A 14,500-nucleotide genomic window follows, 5' to 3' on the forward strand; every position below is an offset into this window, starting at 1 on the left:
AGTATAGTCAGCGAATCGATTTCTGGAATTTTCGATACTTAGGTCGGGAAAATTAGATTTTATTTTTGAACCCATTTGCCTCAGTTTTTGCCCGTCTCGGTTGTCCCGATCGAAAAATTTGAAATTTAAAGCGGCAACGAGAGCAAAACAGAATTTTGGTCTAATTTGTGATGATAAATGGAAATACTATGCAGGGCGGCACTTCAACTCATTTTGCCGTGAAAATTGCCCATAGAGCACCCAGTAATTCAAGGTACGTTAATGTAATATATTTCCATAAATCCTCCCGAGTGTTTGGAAAGTAAGCGTTTCACCTCTATAACAATTCAAGGTCGATAAAGTTTTGTAGTAATATGATAAAAGCGCCTGAAGCCCCTAGTACGGCCCTGCAGAAAGGCAATGCCGTTTACGTATATATTTTCACTTCCCTCGCCAAACTTACGATTTATCCGAAAACTGACCAAACTAAACAACTCTACTTATTTGTGTGAGTAGGTGCTCTTTTTCTGTGTAGGATAAGGACTCCAGGGCTAAGATAGCCAGGTAAGCTGGTTATTTATAGAATTTTCGTAGGCATATGGGGTGAGCCGAGTCCGTCCATAAGACGTCCAAATGTTGACGCAGGAAAGTCGGCAATTTAACCCTCATAGATAGTTTTAATTTATGGTGACACCCTGTATATGCAGCCGAGACGCGTTTCATAGTTCTTGCAATCTTTTTCCTCCATGGGCGCAGTGTCGCCCAACTGTCTGGCGTAATGCGAGAAAAGGACGACGCAAGCGTATCGCCCTCTTTGTTCCGTGCACGCGTCTGGCATCTATTATTAAAAGGCGGCAATTCGATTAGTTTTGAACTAACCGCGGCTCGTATAAAATCGGGATTGAGAAAACGGAGAGATTTCCACCAAAAAAAGCCGAAAATAGCTTAAAACCTGGCAGAAAATTCAGTTAAGATTTTCCTAATTTGGGAACAGGAAAATGAGTGATGTGCATTAATGACGGCGGACACATTCAGTTGGACCGAAGTTGAGGTATGTCGTTGAAGACACATAAAGAAAACTCCATATTTTCCAAAAATTCGTTTGCTGCCTGAAAAAAACATTCAATAGCTTACCAATATCGGAATTGAGCGCGAATTCCCTCAATGTTCTATCAACACTAAAATTTCCTGATGAACTTGCTTGGCCAGGAAAAAGACCCACAGGGAAGTGGGAAAATATGACAACAATTGTCAATTTCCACAAATTTAAAACCTCGCTTAGAGCCGCTTCTTTCACGTATTTCTTCTTCATTTCCAGACGTGTTAACCCCCCTATTTCTTAACGAACTCCGTGCGACATGAAACTCTACAAAATGTGCCCTTTCAACCTACGAACGATATTCCAGAAGTACATCTACCTCGTGCTTCTGACACTATCGACAGTTGTCATTCCGAAAGTGTCACACGCAAGTGGCGCCCCCACGGTAAATCAGAGCACGAAATACGAATTTGAGAGGGCGTTGGACACGTTTTTGCGTGCGTACTATGACGAGGCGCTGGTGAAAAAGTTGGCAGAAGATGCGGAGAATTCCAGTGATTATTTGGTCAACTCTGAGGATGGTGCTGGGGAGGCGAAACGAAGGCAAGAGGAAGGTAGGGAGGTGGAGGAAAGGAGGCAATCTGGCAGAGTGGACATTTATGATCAGATGTTGGGGGACCAACCGGCCACTGAGGCCAGCGTAGTGGCCAGTGGGAATTCAAATGAGGATATTAACAAAACGAGGGATAGGTAAGTGCAATCTACTCCTGTACTGTCCTGTTAGTTTTCAGAGCGCTTTGAAAATTAAAGAGTTCGTGGAGTAATCTCAGGCTTTCAACTAATATGAGTAGTCATGCCATTTACGTAATTTTAGAAAATTAACATTGCGACTAATCAATTAGACCTTCTACGCCACTAGATTTCGAACTTAATAATCTTCCATTTATCATATATTTATAATTCAATTTTCAGTTTGAGAGGTAAAGAAGCAGTAACGTAGTGTAAACTCATCTGGGAGCTGGTGAAAGCGCACTTAGAAGAAAATTTACGGAAGGAAATTTTTGAAAAATTTTATCTATTATAATAGAAGTTCTACGCCTATGAATTTCGAGCTTAATAATCCCTCGGATATTTTGTACAAACACTTAAATTTTCGCATTGGTTGATAAATCAACAGTGGCGCAGTTAAGCTGAATTTGAAGTCCTGAGATAACATACTTCATCGACCTGTAAGGCTAATTCCTCAATTAGATTTTTAATCCAATAACTTTCAGGCTGAATTGACTAACTCTCTATTATGAGTAAAATTTGTAACCTCGCGGATAAAAAACAGTGGCGTAGTGAAGCTACACTAGACAAGAGAATACAGCTTTAAGTGCTTTTTCAAAAAAAAGAAAAACAATTATAAATTACAACTCACTAAATAGATCTTCCCCGCCACTGAACTCTGGATTGACTAAATTTTCATATATTGTGCATAAATAATAAAATTTTTTATTTGATTGTTAAAGAAACAACGGTGTAGTAAAAAACCAGACGATCTGAGGACTGGTGAAAGAACCCTTAAAAGAACATTCAAGTAAGATTTTTTTTGGGAAATTATGTTTACTGAAGTACATGTTCTTCGCCACTGAATTTCAGTCTGAATAAACCCTCCAGTGTTGTGTATAAAAAGTAAAATTTTGAACTTGATTCATGAAAAGATAGTGGCGTACCAGAGCCGCATTTAAAAACAGGAAAAAGCGCACTTAAAATAATTCGATAAGATCGAAAATTTGGGAGAATGTATATGTTATTTTAAATTAAAAAAATCGAAAGTCTTTATATAAATAATGTGACAAGAGTCGTCTAGTGTATACTTGTTAATATTTGACATTTATTAAATTTCCAATCTTACTCATTTGTCAAGTTCGACTGCTGTCATATTATTGTTTATGTAGGGGCAAAACAATTGATTTTCATGACACCGTCCAATTTATATGCAATAAAATAACATTTCGTTTTTTACTTATAAGACCCTGTAAATTTTTATTCTAAGTTTCAGTTCGATCTACGCAAAAATCATTTTTTCATCAACTCTGCAACGTTTAACATTTTTTTCGTCTCGTCTTCCACTCAGGAAATACAATTTTGCAATTACTTTCGCATGTAAAATTGAGTATTATTTTGACTTAAAAACAGCCGTATAATCAAAAAACCGAAAGGTAATACCAAACCACATCAAATTTCGACAGTATGGAGTGATTAATATTTCGGCAATAAGGTTATTACGAAATCAAATCATCTGGTTTTCATAAACAAAAAAGCGCAAATCTACACATTTTTGTTAAAAGGTTAATAATTTCTGGCGCGGTAAATCGGTCAAGTTCAAGCCGTATATTATCGTTTTACTAAGATGTCATATTCAAATTCACCTGTCGCAGCAAAATTTTTATTGCGAGTTTCCAGCCGAATAATTTTTTTCCATCGAAGAAAAAGTCTGTTGCGCTCAAATCTAAATAACTTGCAGGCCACTAGGACTAGCACCTTGACCATTTTCAATCCACCGCGTAGTTCTTCATTCCAGATACAACTGGAATGTTTTTCAGAGCAATTGATAGTTACTACTTATATGCAGTAATCAAAATAAATGAATGAAATAATATTTTGTAAAATCAGGTTAAATAAACGGATGCCTTCATTAATGAAACTCTTATCGCCAACGAATGTTTGGTTCAATTCTCCAAAAATCTGTGTTTCGATAACTCGTATTTCACCAAAATAAATATTAGAAGTTGTAAATAAACGATAAGCGAAGATTGATTAATGCAGCTTGACCTCACCAATCTTTCTCCAATATCGCTCTCCATCCTCAGTATTTTATAATATAACAGTGATGCAGTCATGGCTAATTTTCGAATAATTCAGTGGCATTCAGCTGTAATTTTCATTATGCTATGCTGCAATTTTCTAAAAAAACTGAGGAAAAGCGCGATTTTATTTATTCGGATTATGATTAAGAGTTGTACGCATTATATGAGGGAGTGCTAAGCCAGGTGTGCGTAGTAACATATAAAAGTACAATAATAATATGCCAGCTGCATGTGAAACTTAACATTATAATAGAAAATTAATTAAAAAAATGTATCTGCAGGTGGACAAAATTAGCGTTGATTTGCATGTAAATCAAAGCGACCTCAACAATTGTTGCCTTCCTTCGTGTTGGAGATTTGAGCTTCTAAAGACCCAGGTTAAACGTGGTTTTGGAATAAATCCGAAATATTTTGGATATCGCGAGTACCGCCAAACAATCAATTCAAATATTATTCAATCCGCGTGAAAATGTGTCTAGACACAACTGTTTTCCTGGAATAACATTATAATCTTATAAATATCAAATATACGCAAAAATAAAGAAATGGTTTCCCTGACCCTGACTCTGGCAAATATTCAAATTAGTAATGGGCAGATAAACACATTTTTTCTCTAAACCACGATATAAATGTCCTTTTCTCATACGCGTTACAGCGTTCGAGTGGGAGCGCACACCTTGTATAAATTATTAAAAACTTTCACATACATCTACATTTTCTTCGTACATACGGGGCGTCGATGAATGTTTTTTTTAATACATACATCGACTTTTTTCTACAACTTAACACTTTCTATTGCAATTTTTGAAATTTTTACAGCGGTTGAAGTAAAATTGAGAGTTGCTTAACAAACAAAAAAAAAAGAAAAAAAAGGAAAATGAGTACTAATTACACGAGAACACGTAAAGTTAAAATTTTTACCGTTTACGCAGAAGTAGCTATAACATAATAACATTTTCGGTAGGCACACTTGCGCACCTCCAGAAAATGATTTTACAATTACCCTGTTCAAAAATGAATAAGCTTGTTATCCATTTATTCCGAACGTTGACTTTGACTCACATTTCATAAACAAATGTTTTGTGTAATTTCTTCAACGATCTGCTTTATTTTGTGGCCAATTGTGTCCTACTTCATCCTCCCTCTATCCGCAAGTCCAAATTCGATTTGGCAATTTTCTGATTTATTTCACGTTGATTAAAATAAATTAAAGTAAATTAAGTAAATTAAGGTAAATTAAATTAAATTAAAATTCTAAACTCAAATGTTTGTCCAATCTTCAACTTAATATAAGAAGACTGATCACAAAAATATGACTGACACCTCGTATATGTTATTAACATTAAGTGACGCCTAAAATCGTAAATAAACATTTCGGATCGAATTTGAATAAATATTCAATTGAATTAAGCAAGAATTTTACGTTTTTCGTTTCAACTTAGCCTGGTTGTTCTCTCGGCCTTTCAATATAATAATATGGTATTCCCTGTAGTATAATGATTCATTATAATCTTGCAACGGATATTTCATTATCACAGATAATTTCATTGGTGTTGAATTGCCTAAAAATTGTGAACCCAATTTGGAATTCAAAACAAATCGGGCATGACATATTTTCAGTTCGTGAACCCCGAAACATATCGTATATAGTTCAATTAACATATTTTTACTATCAGCAATAAAAAATACTACGTTGTGCGTAATGCGTATTTACTTTTTCAAGTACAGCCAATAAAATAAACAATTTATGAAGCATTTTTTGAGGTGCCTGGAAGGAGAATTAGTGAGAAAATTCGCGGCCTCGAAATCTTAAATAAGGCAGTGGCGTGCCTGGTTTACTTAAGAGATTCTTATCAATTCTCCAAAAGTGCGATAAAAATGCGCGTTTACTGAGTAATCCAATTCCTGAAATTTGCCTCGAGTGCGCCTCTGATTATCTGAGCCATCAAATTCGTAAATTGTTGAGAACTTTTTAGGGTCCAAAATCTCATATAAAACAGCGGCTTTAAAGATAATGAATAATTCTCCAAAAGTAGAATCACGAAGATGGTATTTTTCCTGCAGCATTCGCCCTTACGATTTGCTTCAGTACGCCTCTATTTATTCCCGTATTGGCTTCTTAAATTTCAAACATCATTGAGGGTATTTTGGTCGGTAAAATCCGGCACAAAACAGTGACGGATATAATTTTTAACGACAATTATTGATTTTTCGCTATTTTTTTGAAGAATTTCCCTTTTGAAAATCGCGCCAAGTACGCCTCTATTTACTTCAAGACTTAGTGCTCAATTTCAAGGATTATCGCGGACATTTTGGGGCTACAAAACCCTATGCAAAACAGTAGCGTAGCTGGTTTATGAAGATTGTTATTAATTTTCAAGACTAATTGTTATTAGAAATTCGATCTTTCCTGTATAATGCATCAAGTTCGTTTCTATGTAAACTCGAATTGAACCCAAATTTCACGAATTACTGAGAACATTTCAGGGTCTAAACTTCATACTAGGCAGTGGCGTAGGAGATTTATTTGGGCAATTAATAACTTTCCAAAATTATAGTTAGAAAGATGTTGCTGTTCCTGTAGTCAACCTTTTAAAATTCCTTCAATACGCCTTTATTCATCTTCGAATTGAGTCCTTAAATTTCAAGGATTTTTGAGGAAGTTTGTGGCTGCGAAATCTTACGCAAAGCAGTGGCGGAAATAATGCTCGCAATTCTGTGTTTAAATCCGAATTAAGTCCCTCATTTCAAAGTCCCAAACTGCATACAAAACAGTGGCGTAGGTGATTTTCTAGGGCATTTAAGAACGTGAACTAACCGCGAAAAGGACGATACCTCCGTGATCAAATTTTCTCTCGACACATCTCGATTTTCCTCTGGGGCCAAATAAAACTTCTGAATTCCTCAACAATTGACCTAGATTTCTCTGACGGACTAATAAATTGAGGTAAAACTGGAAAAGCGAGAAAAACGCGTATTTTTTTATCTGTCTAGCCGTCTGGCCGGAAAAAGGTCTATTCCAAGGACACTGATGGAAAGCGTTTTTACCTGGAAGTTCAAGGAAATTATACGGAAGCGTTGAGCGAAAAACGCACTTTTTTCTTACGAAATGCAGGACGTGGGGCGACAATCGAGCTTTGCAAATAATGCAGAATTTGCGGGCACAATACACTGATTAGTACGTGTTTGAAGGACGAGGCTCGAAATGAGACATAATAAATGGATGTCAGTCTTAGGTCAAGTATAATAAAGGCACCAATTATGCTCAATTTTTTTATCTGCTTCCTTCCTCTCTCTTATTACCCAGTTTGACATAGGAAAGAAACCCAAGGTGTTTGCCAAAAAATTGAAATATTAAGAAATAGCACATTCTCAGCTGTTGTAGCAATAACGGAAAAGTATCTATTGTGTGTAATAAACTTAATGTGTTTAGTCTACGGGAGCGTGTTATGTCTGCACGAAAAATGAACACCTATGCCTATTCGAATTGCAGAATATTTGATTAATTTTGCAGAATCACGCCTTGAAAGTTGACCACTATAGGAAAAAACAGAAAATAACGAAATCGCCAACTGGTTGCATTCGCGGAAGATCCTACCATCATCATCATCATCTTAAGGTCGTTTACACCTTTAACTCTAGGATGTCTAGACGAAGTTAATTAAAACAGCGGCAACTTAAACTAATAAAAGATTACTAGTCGGTGGAGGCATTTACTTGCCCAGCGGACCAGGAAGTCTGCAATGGTGGTCTTTAGGCACACCCAGACGGTCAATCAGTGCTACCTGGGCAAATAACTTCTAAGAATTTGGGACACCTCGTAGAGAAATTGGGGAAGAAAATAGGTTATCGGCCTCTTTCTCAGGTTTCAAGTGAAAGCGCGATGGGGGAATCCCTTAGAAAAACCCATTGTCGCTCGAATGCGTGCGAAAACTCCTGTTAGTACCAATTAGGGAAACTTCGTCGTGGAAGAAAACTGACCAGATGGGAAAGTTCAGGATGAAAGGTAGATTTAAGGCTCCGCGATTCAGTGCTGAGTCCATCGAAAAATCCTTCAAGATGGCTTTTATCTAATGAACGTGAGAGTCAGAGAAACCGTTCAAATTTCAACCATTCAATTCCGAACTTGTTGGGGAAATTTGCATTTCAGTACGAAAAATTGATTTTTTCGTCTGCGGCCTGGAGGCATAAAGTTGTGTAGCGTAATATCAGAGGCAGACATACTTAACTGTACATACATTAGATCGCTTACAGGTACAGAGTGGGATTTGAAAATTTCCTTCTTTAGATATTTGCTATGGGCACTATCTTCTCACCCTTACGTCCATCTGCGACACCTCACGCAGTGGCCTTAAATCCCTCAAACACTTCTGCTTCAAAGTTAATTTAGAAAACTTAGTGGCGTATCTCAATTGTATGCTCAAATGTGCAGTTTTAAAGATAAATCATTTGAGGCAAGTCTCCTCCATTTGATCCTCCTGATGAACTTTTCCAGTTCATTCTGGTTTATCCTCATTTGTTATGCCTCTGATTTCAAAGACCTCCACGATTAATACATAAAAAAATCAAATTCTTTTAAACCAGCAGTGGCGTACCTCAGTTCTATGCTCAGATGTGCAATTTTGAAGTAAAATAATTTGAGGTAACTTTCTTCTATTTGATTCTGTTGATCAGCTGTTTTAATTGATTTTGACTAATTCTTATTTGCAACGCCTTTCATTTGAAGACTTACACGACTGATTCATGAAAAATTTCAATTCCTTTAGAAAAACAGTGGCACCTCTGATTTCTATTTAGATATAGTATTAAAGGCAAATAATTATTCTTTAAAATGGTGCCTGTTTGGGAAGTCGCTGTTTTCACCCTTTTGTACGATTCTCATTTGCAACACCTCTGAATTTATTTTCAGCCCTTCGATTTTATTTAAAAGTTTATTTAAAAAACACAGTACTGTATCAAGCCTATATGTCTCGATGTGCAGTATTCTTGTCATTGTAAATCTAACTCTCTCAGTTTTCGAATTACGTAAAAAAATATGTTATATAGGCTTTTATACAATTTTCTTGAAATTGCTTTTTTTATTTATATCTGGTTAAGATTTTTTCACATGAAACACCCCGTATATTATTCAATTTTTTAAAAATTTTGAAGTCACTAAGATTAAATCTTCTACAGATGTTCCTACAAAACGTATTTTTAACACTTGCAAAGCAGCAATCCTTGAAATTTTCACTGAGACATTTCGGGCTTACTTTCTTGACAATGCCTAAATTTTGACAAATGAGTGAGATTAGAAATTTCATTTGACATGTATCAAATTTCTAACCTCACTCAATTGTCAAAGTTAACCATGTAGAATTACCAAATATATAGATATATTAAAAATTAGGCCGGATCTGTCTAACTTGCCTTTATCTGCATATAATCATCTGGTCCTGATTCGGATGCATTAGATAATAATTTTTACAGACGGCCGCGTTTTTCCACCTACTAGACTGGGAAATACACAGACTTGGCGTGACCTTATAAAGGCTGTAGACTGGTCAGGCCTCGGACAAGTCTATATATATTACTTTCTCATTCCAACATGCAAATTAAATTCTTCCTCGTATGTCTAGGTTTAACTAACGTTGTTTTTATATCAGGTTACGAAAGGAGAGCTGGGTGGAGTACCTGAAGTCTCAGATTCTGAGCCAGCTTGGCCGTAACAATGCTACGACGTTCACCAAGCCACCGGAGGAACCTCCCTTGACCAACTTCAATATTACTCAAATCATACCAAAAATCCTAAATGGTAGCGGGGTACTTGATGACGACCTAATTACCGAGAAAATCCGAAGTTTCTATCCTTCCTGTGAGTCCATCAGTTATTGTTTTCAATTAAATATGAAATTATTTATGGTTTCAGGTGATGCCCCTCAAAATCAGGAGCTGGACCAATGGAAAGACTCAGATGATATCATGAATCTCTACTTTGATTTCGACTTTAACACAGATAATAAGAATAGCAACATCGCCTCTGCCACTCTTCGTCTTTATAGAGTGCCGCAGAACAACAGTAATAAGGTGGATCCAACTCTTAGAGATGATTGCAAGAACCCTGATAATGCAGAAGATGAAAAATTGTTGAGGATTTCCGTTTATTGGTACACCAAATTTCAGAAGAAGCGCAAAGGTGGGGAAGTGCATGAAAAAGAGCATTGAATAAACTTTGAACATTGTTTCTTCAGTAAAACGTCGTCTGTCAGACAGCAAAGTGATTGCCGAGTCATCCAGATGGGTGGAACTGAGCGTCAAACCGGCGACAAAGTCTTGGAACAGGGTGGGGTCCAAAAACTTAGGTCTGGGCATCCTGGTGGAGGACCAAGAAGGGAAAGCCCTGCGAGCCGACAAATATTTCAAAGGAGCTTCTTGCATGGTTGGCGTTTGTGAGTGTGGCTTATTAACATCACTAATATGTGTTTCTTCCTGGTTGCGTAAAATAATTAACAAATTGATGTTGTACGTAGCATTGAATCAAAAAGGCAAATTTCTTGACAAAATGGCGACTAAACATTTTATCGGGCAATATGCATCTTATAAAACTTTTTTTGCAGCCACTCCCAAGCCGATCCCCACCATCATTCGAGATGCATCCCAGGCAGACGAACTTGACAGACTTCATGATTTATCTAGAAGAAATTCAACTACAGCCCTACATAGGTATGTAGGAAGATTCACATCAGAAAGACGGTTTCCCTTAAATTTTTAAAATCGATATTTGGCTTTTTCCAGTGACATACTTCTGCTCCCAACCGTAGACATTTGCTACTTGGAATTCCCCGAAAACACGGACATTTCGCATTTCGACAGTGCTCGCATCAACGCTTGCAACCTACGCAAAATGCACGAGGAGAGTCAACGTCAGAGCGAAAGGGAGAGAATGGAACGTTTGGCAACATTGCATTTTCCCAACAATCGGCATATCCGGCATCAGCGGCAACATCGTCAGAGCCAAATGGGCGAATTGTTGAGCCTCAAGTTGGACGATGTTGTGAAGTTGAGAGCCGAGGGAAGGCAAATGTCGGACCTGGAACGGAACATGAGGAGTGGCATGGGCAATAAACAGATAGTACTCACCAGGGAGGAAATAGAATCGTTGCAAAGTAGTAGTAACAAGGACCTAAAACGATAAAAATCGCTTTCATATCATGACTTTTCGAGGATATTTTGTATGTATGTTTATACTCTGTTTATGTATATATTTTTTTGTAAAATTTCCGCTCTGTAGCAAGCAATAATTTTAAATAATCCTAATTAAATGTGCGCATGTCGAACTTAAAATTGTAGGGAAAATCGAAAGACTGCTTTAGCTTAAATTTTTAGATACAATTATTAATTTTTTAAATTTTACAATACAGACATCAGTATTAAAGTAGTTGGAGATTTTTGCTAAGCTTAAGAGGAGGATGAATTTGGAAAAGCATGCTATATAATTTATAAGTCGTTTGTGTTGTGTAAATAAAATGGCAGCGGACTCCTATATATTTATGTGTAACTAGCGTGTAATATACAGGGTGATTCACCTACATATTTTAAGATTAGATGTTTCAGTACTTATTTACATAATGTATCATATTTGTCATGACAGAGCCATTGCAAATTTTAGTTTAAGGTTGCCGTGAGTAGTTTTCTTTGGAACGCACTGTATGTTTCTAAATGTCTGTAGATATTAGACACAAGGGAAATAAGTATTTGATAAGTAATAATTATGTTATGTACGTAGCACGTACATACCTACTTTAAATGTTCTTCTATAAATACACCAACGATCAAGAATGTTTCTTAAGTCCTCTTATTACTAATCTATTACTTTGCCTTATTACTAATTTATCATTTTGTCGTATTACTGGTCTGTTATTTCGAAGTCTTTTGCCAGATTAACCCGTTAGTGCCGTGGAGTCAGTATTAGTCTTATGGGGAATCGAGGTTGGGCGACGGCATAAGGCGGCGAATTTTCCTTATGAGTGTTTTTTCTTGGGGGGGGGATTAAAAATTTCACCCAAGACACCAGACTTGGTAAAGCCGGCCTTGCATAGGGTCTCCCAAAAGTACTAGAAATCAAGTAATTTTTCCTGCTTGCCTAGTAAGCGCTACTTGCAACTCCATATTTTTATATAGGGTCATTTAATGAATATTTGATCTCCTTAATCTTGAAAAATAAGGACTTTTCGAAAAATTCCCAAAATACGTCATTATTTGGCCAGTATTTCATTATTTTTATTTATTTATTTATTCTTTATTTTTTAACCAAAGACTGTGAACGCAAAATCGAAAACAAATCAATTTTCTATCAAGTTTTTTCATTGTTTACAAACTATTTAGCTGGGTGGGTATTGCATTTTTTTGCGATATTTATAACTGTTTTCTCAAAAAGTAATCGATAGATTTTGAATCGCAGTACACCATTGAATATAGTTTTGAAAAACTTCGAATTTGGGAAGTCGCATAATTCCTGATGCCATTTAAAATTTTTTAGAGTGTTACTGTAACGTGCATAAAGGTGAAGTTTGGGAGTTGAATATTATATAAAAATCCGTTGCCTTCAAAAACTGTTTTGACATATATTGGGAATTTTCTGAAAAGTCCTTATTTTCCAAAATTAAAGGGGAGTCAAGATGACCCTGTATATCTTATTTTATATGTATTAGTAACTCCCACTTTTGGATTTATTCCGTTCGTTTGTTTCAGAAGCTCTTTTCCTAAAAGTTATTTGAAACGTAATAAGGCTTTCACAGTAGTATTCACAGTAGACAAATAGAAATTCTGGTTAAAATGTTTGTAAGTAATTTTGAGGAAGTGTGTTGAATAACACATGCATTAGGTTAGTTCAGGTTAGTTCAGGTTAAGGTATCGTTTATTATGGAAGTGTGACAACAAAGTTGGATCGAGTACCAGAGATGGATCACAAACTTTTATTAGGATTTATTAGGATATGGGTGAATGTGAGGGTGGGGAAAAACTACTTCTTTACGTAGGCCCTGACCAGTGCCAGAGTGTTGGCTTCTCTCTGCAAAGGGTAAGAAAGGAGAAAGGTAGTGATTGCTGGAGTGTCTTTGAAAGGTTTTACTTCGTGAGAAAAAACAGGTTTGGCTATGAAATTCAGTTAAAGTACACGAATGTCTTGCTGCAGGTGAAAAAAAGTTGTGATTTTCGGAATTTTCTGATTTCAGATAGACCAGTTAAATTGGCGCAATTGCAAAAACATCTCATATAATTGAAGAAACCACATCTGGAATGCAGAAATTGTTCTTTTGGCACTAAGGCACCGTTGCACTACATGCGGGAATTCGCGCAAGCTTTTGGGCTTCAATGGTCGAGAATCTAAAATGAGTTTACATGGAGTCATAAAAACCAATTTCAATAGCACAATTTATTATTTATTTAAACAATAACATCAATAGCTCCAATAAACAGTAAACAATTACTCTTCAGTCTTCTTATAACGCGCTTGTATCAACAACTAGATCACCTACATAACTAAATGCAAGCTGATTGTTGTTATAGCAGTACACGGTTTTGATTGTAAGAAAAGATTGTTATGGGAAGCAGGGGTTAGTTCATATCCATAGATAAATTGGAAAATGTCTATCTTTCTAGGTAAAATTACCTATTATTCCCGCACAAGTGAGCAAAACTGAGCGAGTCGCTGAGCAAAATTGACGAGTCAACACGTTATTGCACGAGTAAATGACAATAAATGGTAACATCCCACGATGAGAGTAATTTTGTTGATGTTTTATCCTCATTGCTGTGCCTTGATTGTGTCAATCCATGCATGACTGCACACTTTAATCAGCAACACGTAACAGACGAAAATACCAATACTTAAGTTAAGTCAGTTCACAAAGCGTTATTCTGATAGGCATAGAGAAAAAACCTTAACACATTCGTCGCCAAATCATTTTCACGGAATACTCCCACCATGCCCTCGTATATGAGAGCGAAGGACACCGATGTCCATCCCGGCACCCTTAATTAAAACGTGAAATTTCAGTCGCACCACGCCAAAGCAGACACATAATTCATATTTTTTAAAGCCGTAGCTTTCATGTTCACAACTTTGCCAGCGGACATATAATATCTCACGTCTAAAGCGGCATGATTTACATTATTATTTTGTTCATGGAGCGCCAAGCATCTACTGCTACGCACTAACAAATCAATTGGTTGTGTAAAAGCATCGTTGGTTTTATTCATTAATGTGTCCGCTCTGGAGCCTGAAAGAGAAGTTCTTCATCTTTTTTTTCATATACCTCCACGGTCACGATAACAGACACAGGGCACTATTGACACCCCAGTTCTCCCAGAAATGCCAGTAGCGGGCACAATCCACTATTGGGACCCCGGTGATCCGAGAAATGACAATAGTGAGACAGGCCACTACTAAGGTTCCAGTGCTCCCAGAAATGCCAAGAGCGGACAGAATCTGCTATTGCCATTTCTGTGCCAATGGCGGACATAGTTTGTTATTGTGACTAGGAAATTCTATTTTGTTCAAAAACCATGTAGGTCATTTAGGAATATCAAAGTGGCTAATTAATGCTAGAATGTTCATAAATATGATTGCCAATGAAATGCTATGAACTAA

At 36.6% G+C, this 14,500-nt stretch overlaps 1 protein-coding gene across 3 annotated transcripts; it reads left to right on the forward strand.

The window, feature by feature from the left end:
• Positions 1–458: 458 nt before the first annotated feature.
• On the forward strand, positions 459–11,679 carry LOC136409040 (uncharacterized). Of its 3 annotated transcripts, none has more exons than XM_066390324.1 (7): positions 459–543; positions 1,298–1,768; positions 9,516–9,724; positions 9,779–10,045; positions 10,101–10,298; positions 10,467–10,572; positions 10,645–11,679. In XM_066390324.1, exons 2-7 carry the CDS (start codon positions 1,338–1,340, stop codon positions 11,042–11,044), a joined length of 1,611 nt encoding a protein of 536 aa, XP_066246421.1. In that variant the 5' UTR covers positions 459–543; positions 1,298–1,337; the 3' UTR covers positions 11,045–11,679. The 3 variants fall into 3 exon arrangements, with proteins under 3 accessions (XP_066246421.1, XP_066246422.1, XP_066246420.1); XM_066390325.1 differs by lacking the exon at positions 459–543 and adding an exon at positions 759–1,030 and having other exon boundaries at positions 10,101–10,288; positions 10,645–10,809; XM_066390323.1 differs by lacking the exon at positions 459–543 and adding an exon at positions 780–1,030.
• Positions 11,680–14,500: the final 2,821 nt, after the last annotated feature.

The sequence above is a fragment of the Euwallacea similis genome, chromosome 5 (genome assembly GCF_039881205.1).
Source record: "Euwallacea similis isolate ESF13 chromosome 5, ESF131.1, whole genome shotgun sequence".
Taxonomy (NCBI): domain Eukaryota; kingdom Metazoa; phylum Arthropoda; class Insecta; order Coleoptera; family Curculionidae; genus Euwallacea; species Euwallacea similis.

Coding starts and splice junctions, on each gene's coding strand:
- LOC136409040 (XM_066390324.1), top strand. CDS start 1,338: ATGAAACTCTACAAAATGTGCCCTTTCAACCTACGAACGATATTCCAG. Junction 10,299..10,466: donor TTCTTGCATGGTTGGCGTTT/GTGAGTGTGGCT, acceptor CTTTTTTTGCAG/CCACTCCCAAGCCGATCCCC. Junction 10,573..10,644: donor TCAACTACAGCCCTACATAG/GTATGTAGGAAG, acceptor GGCTTTTTCCAG/TGACATACTTCTGCTCCCAA.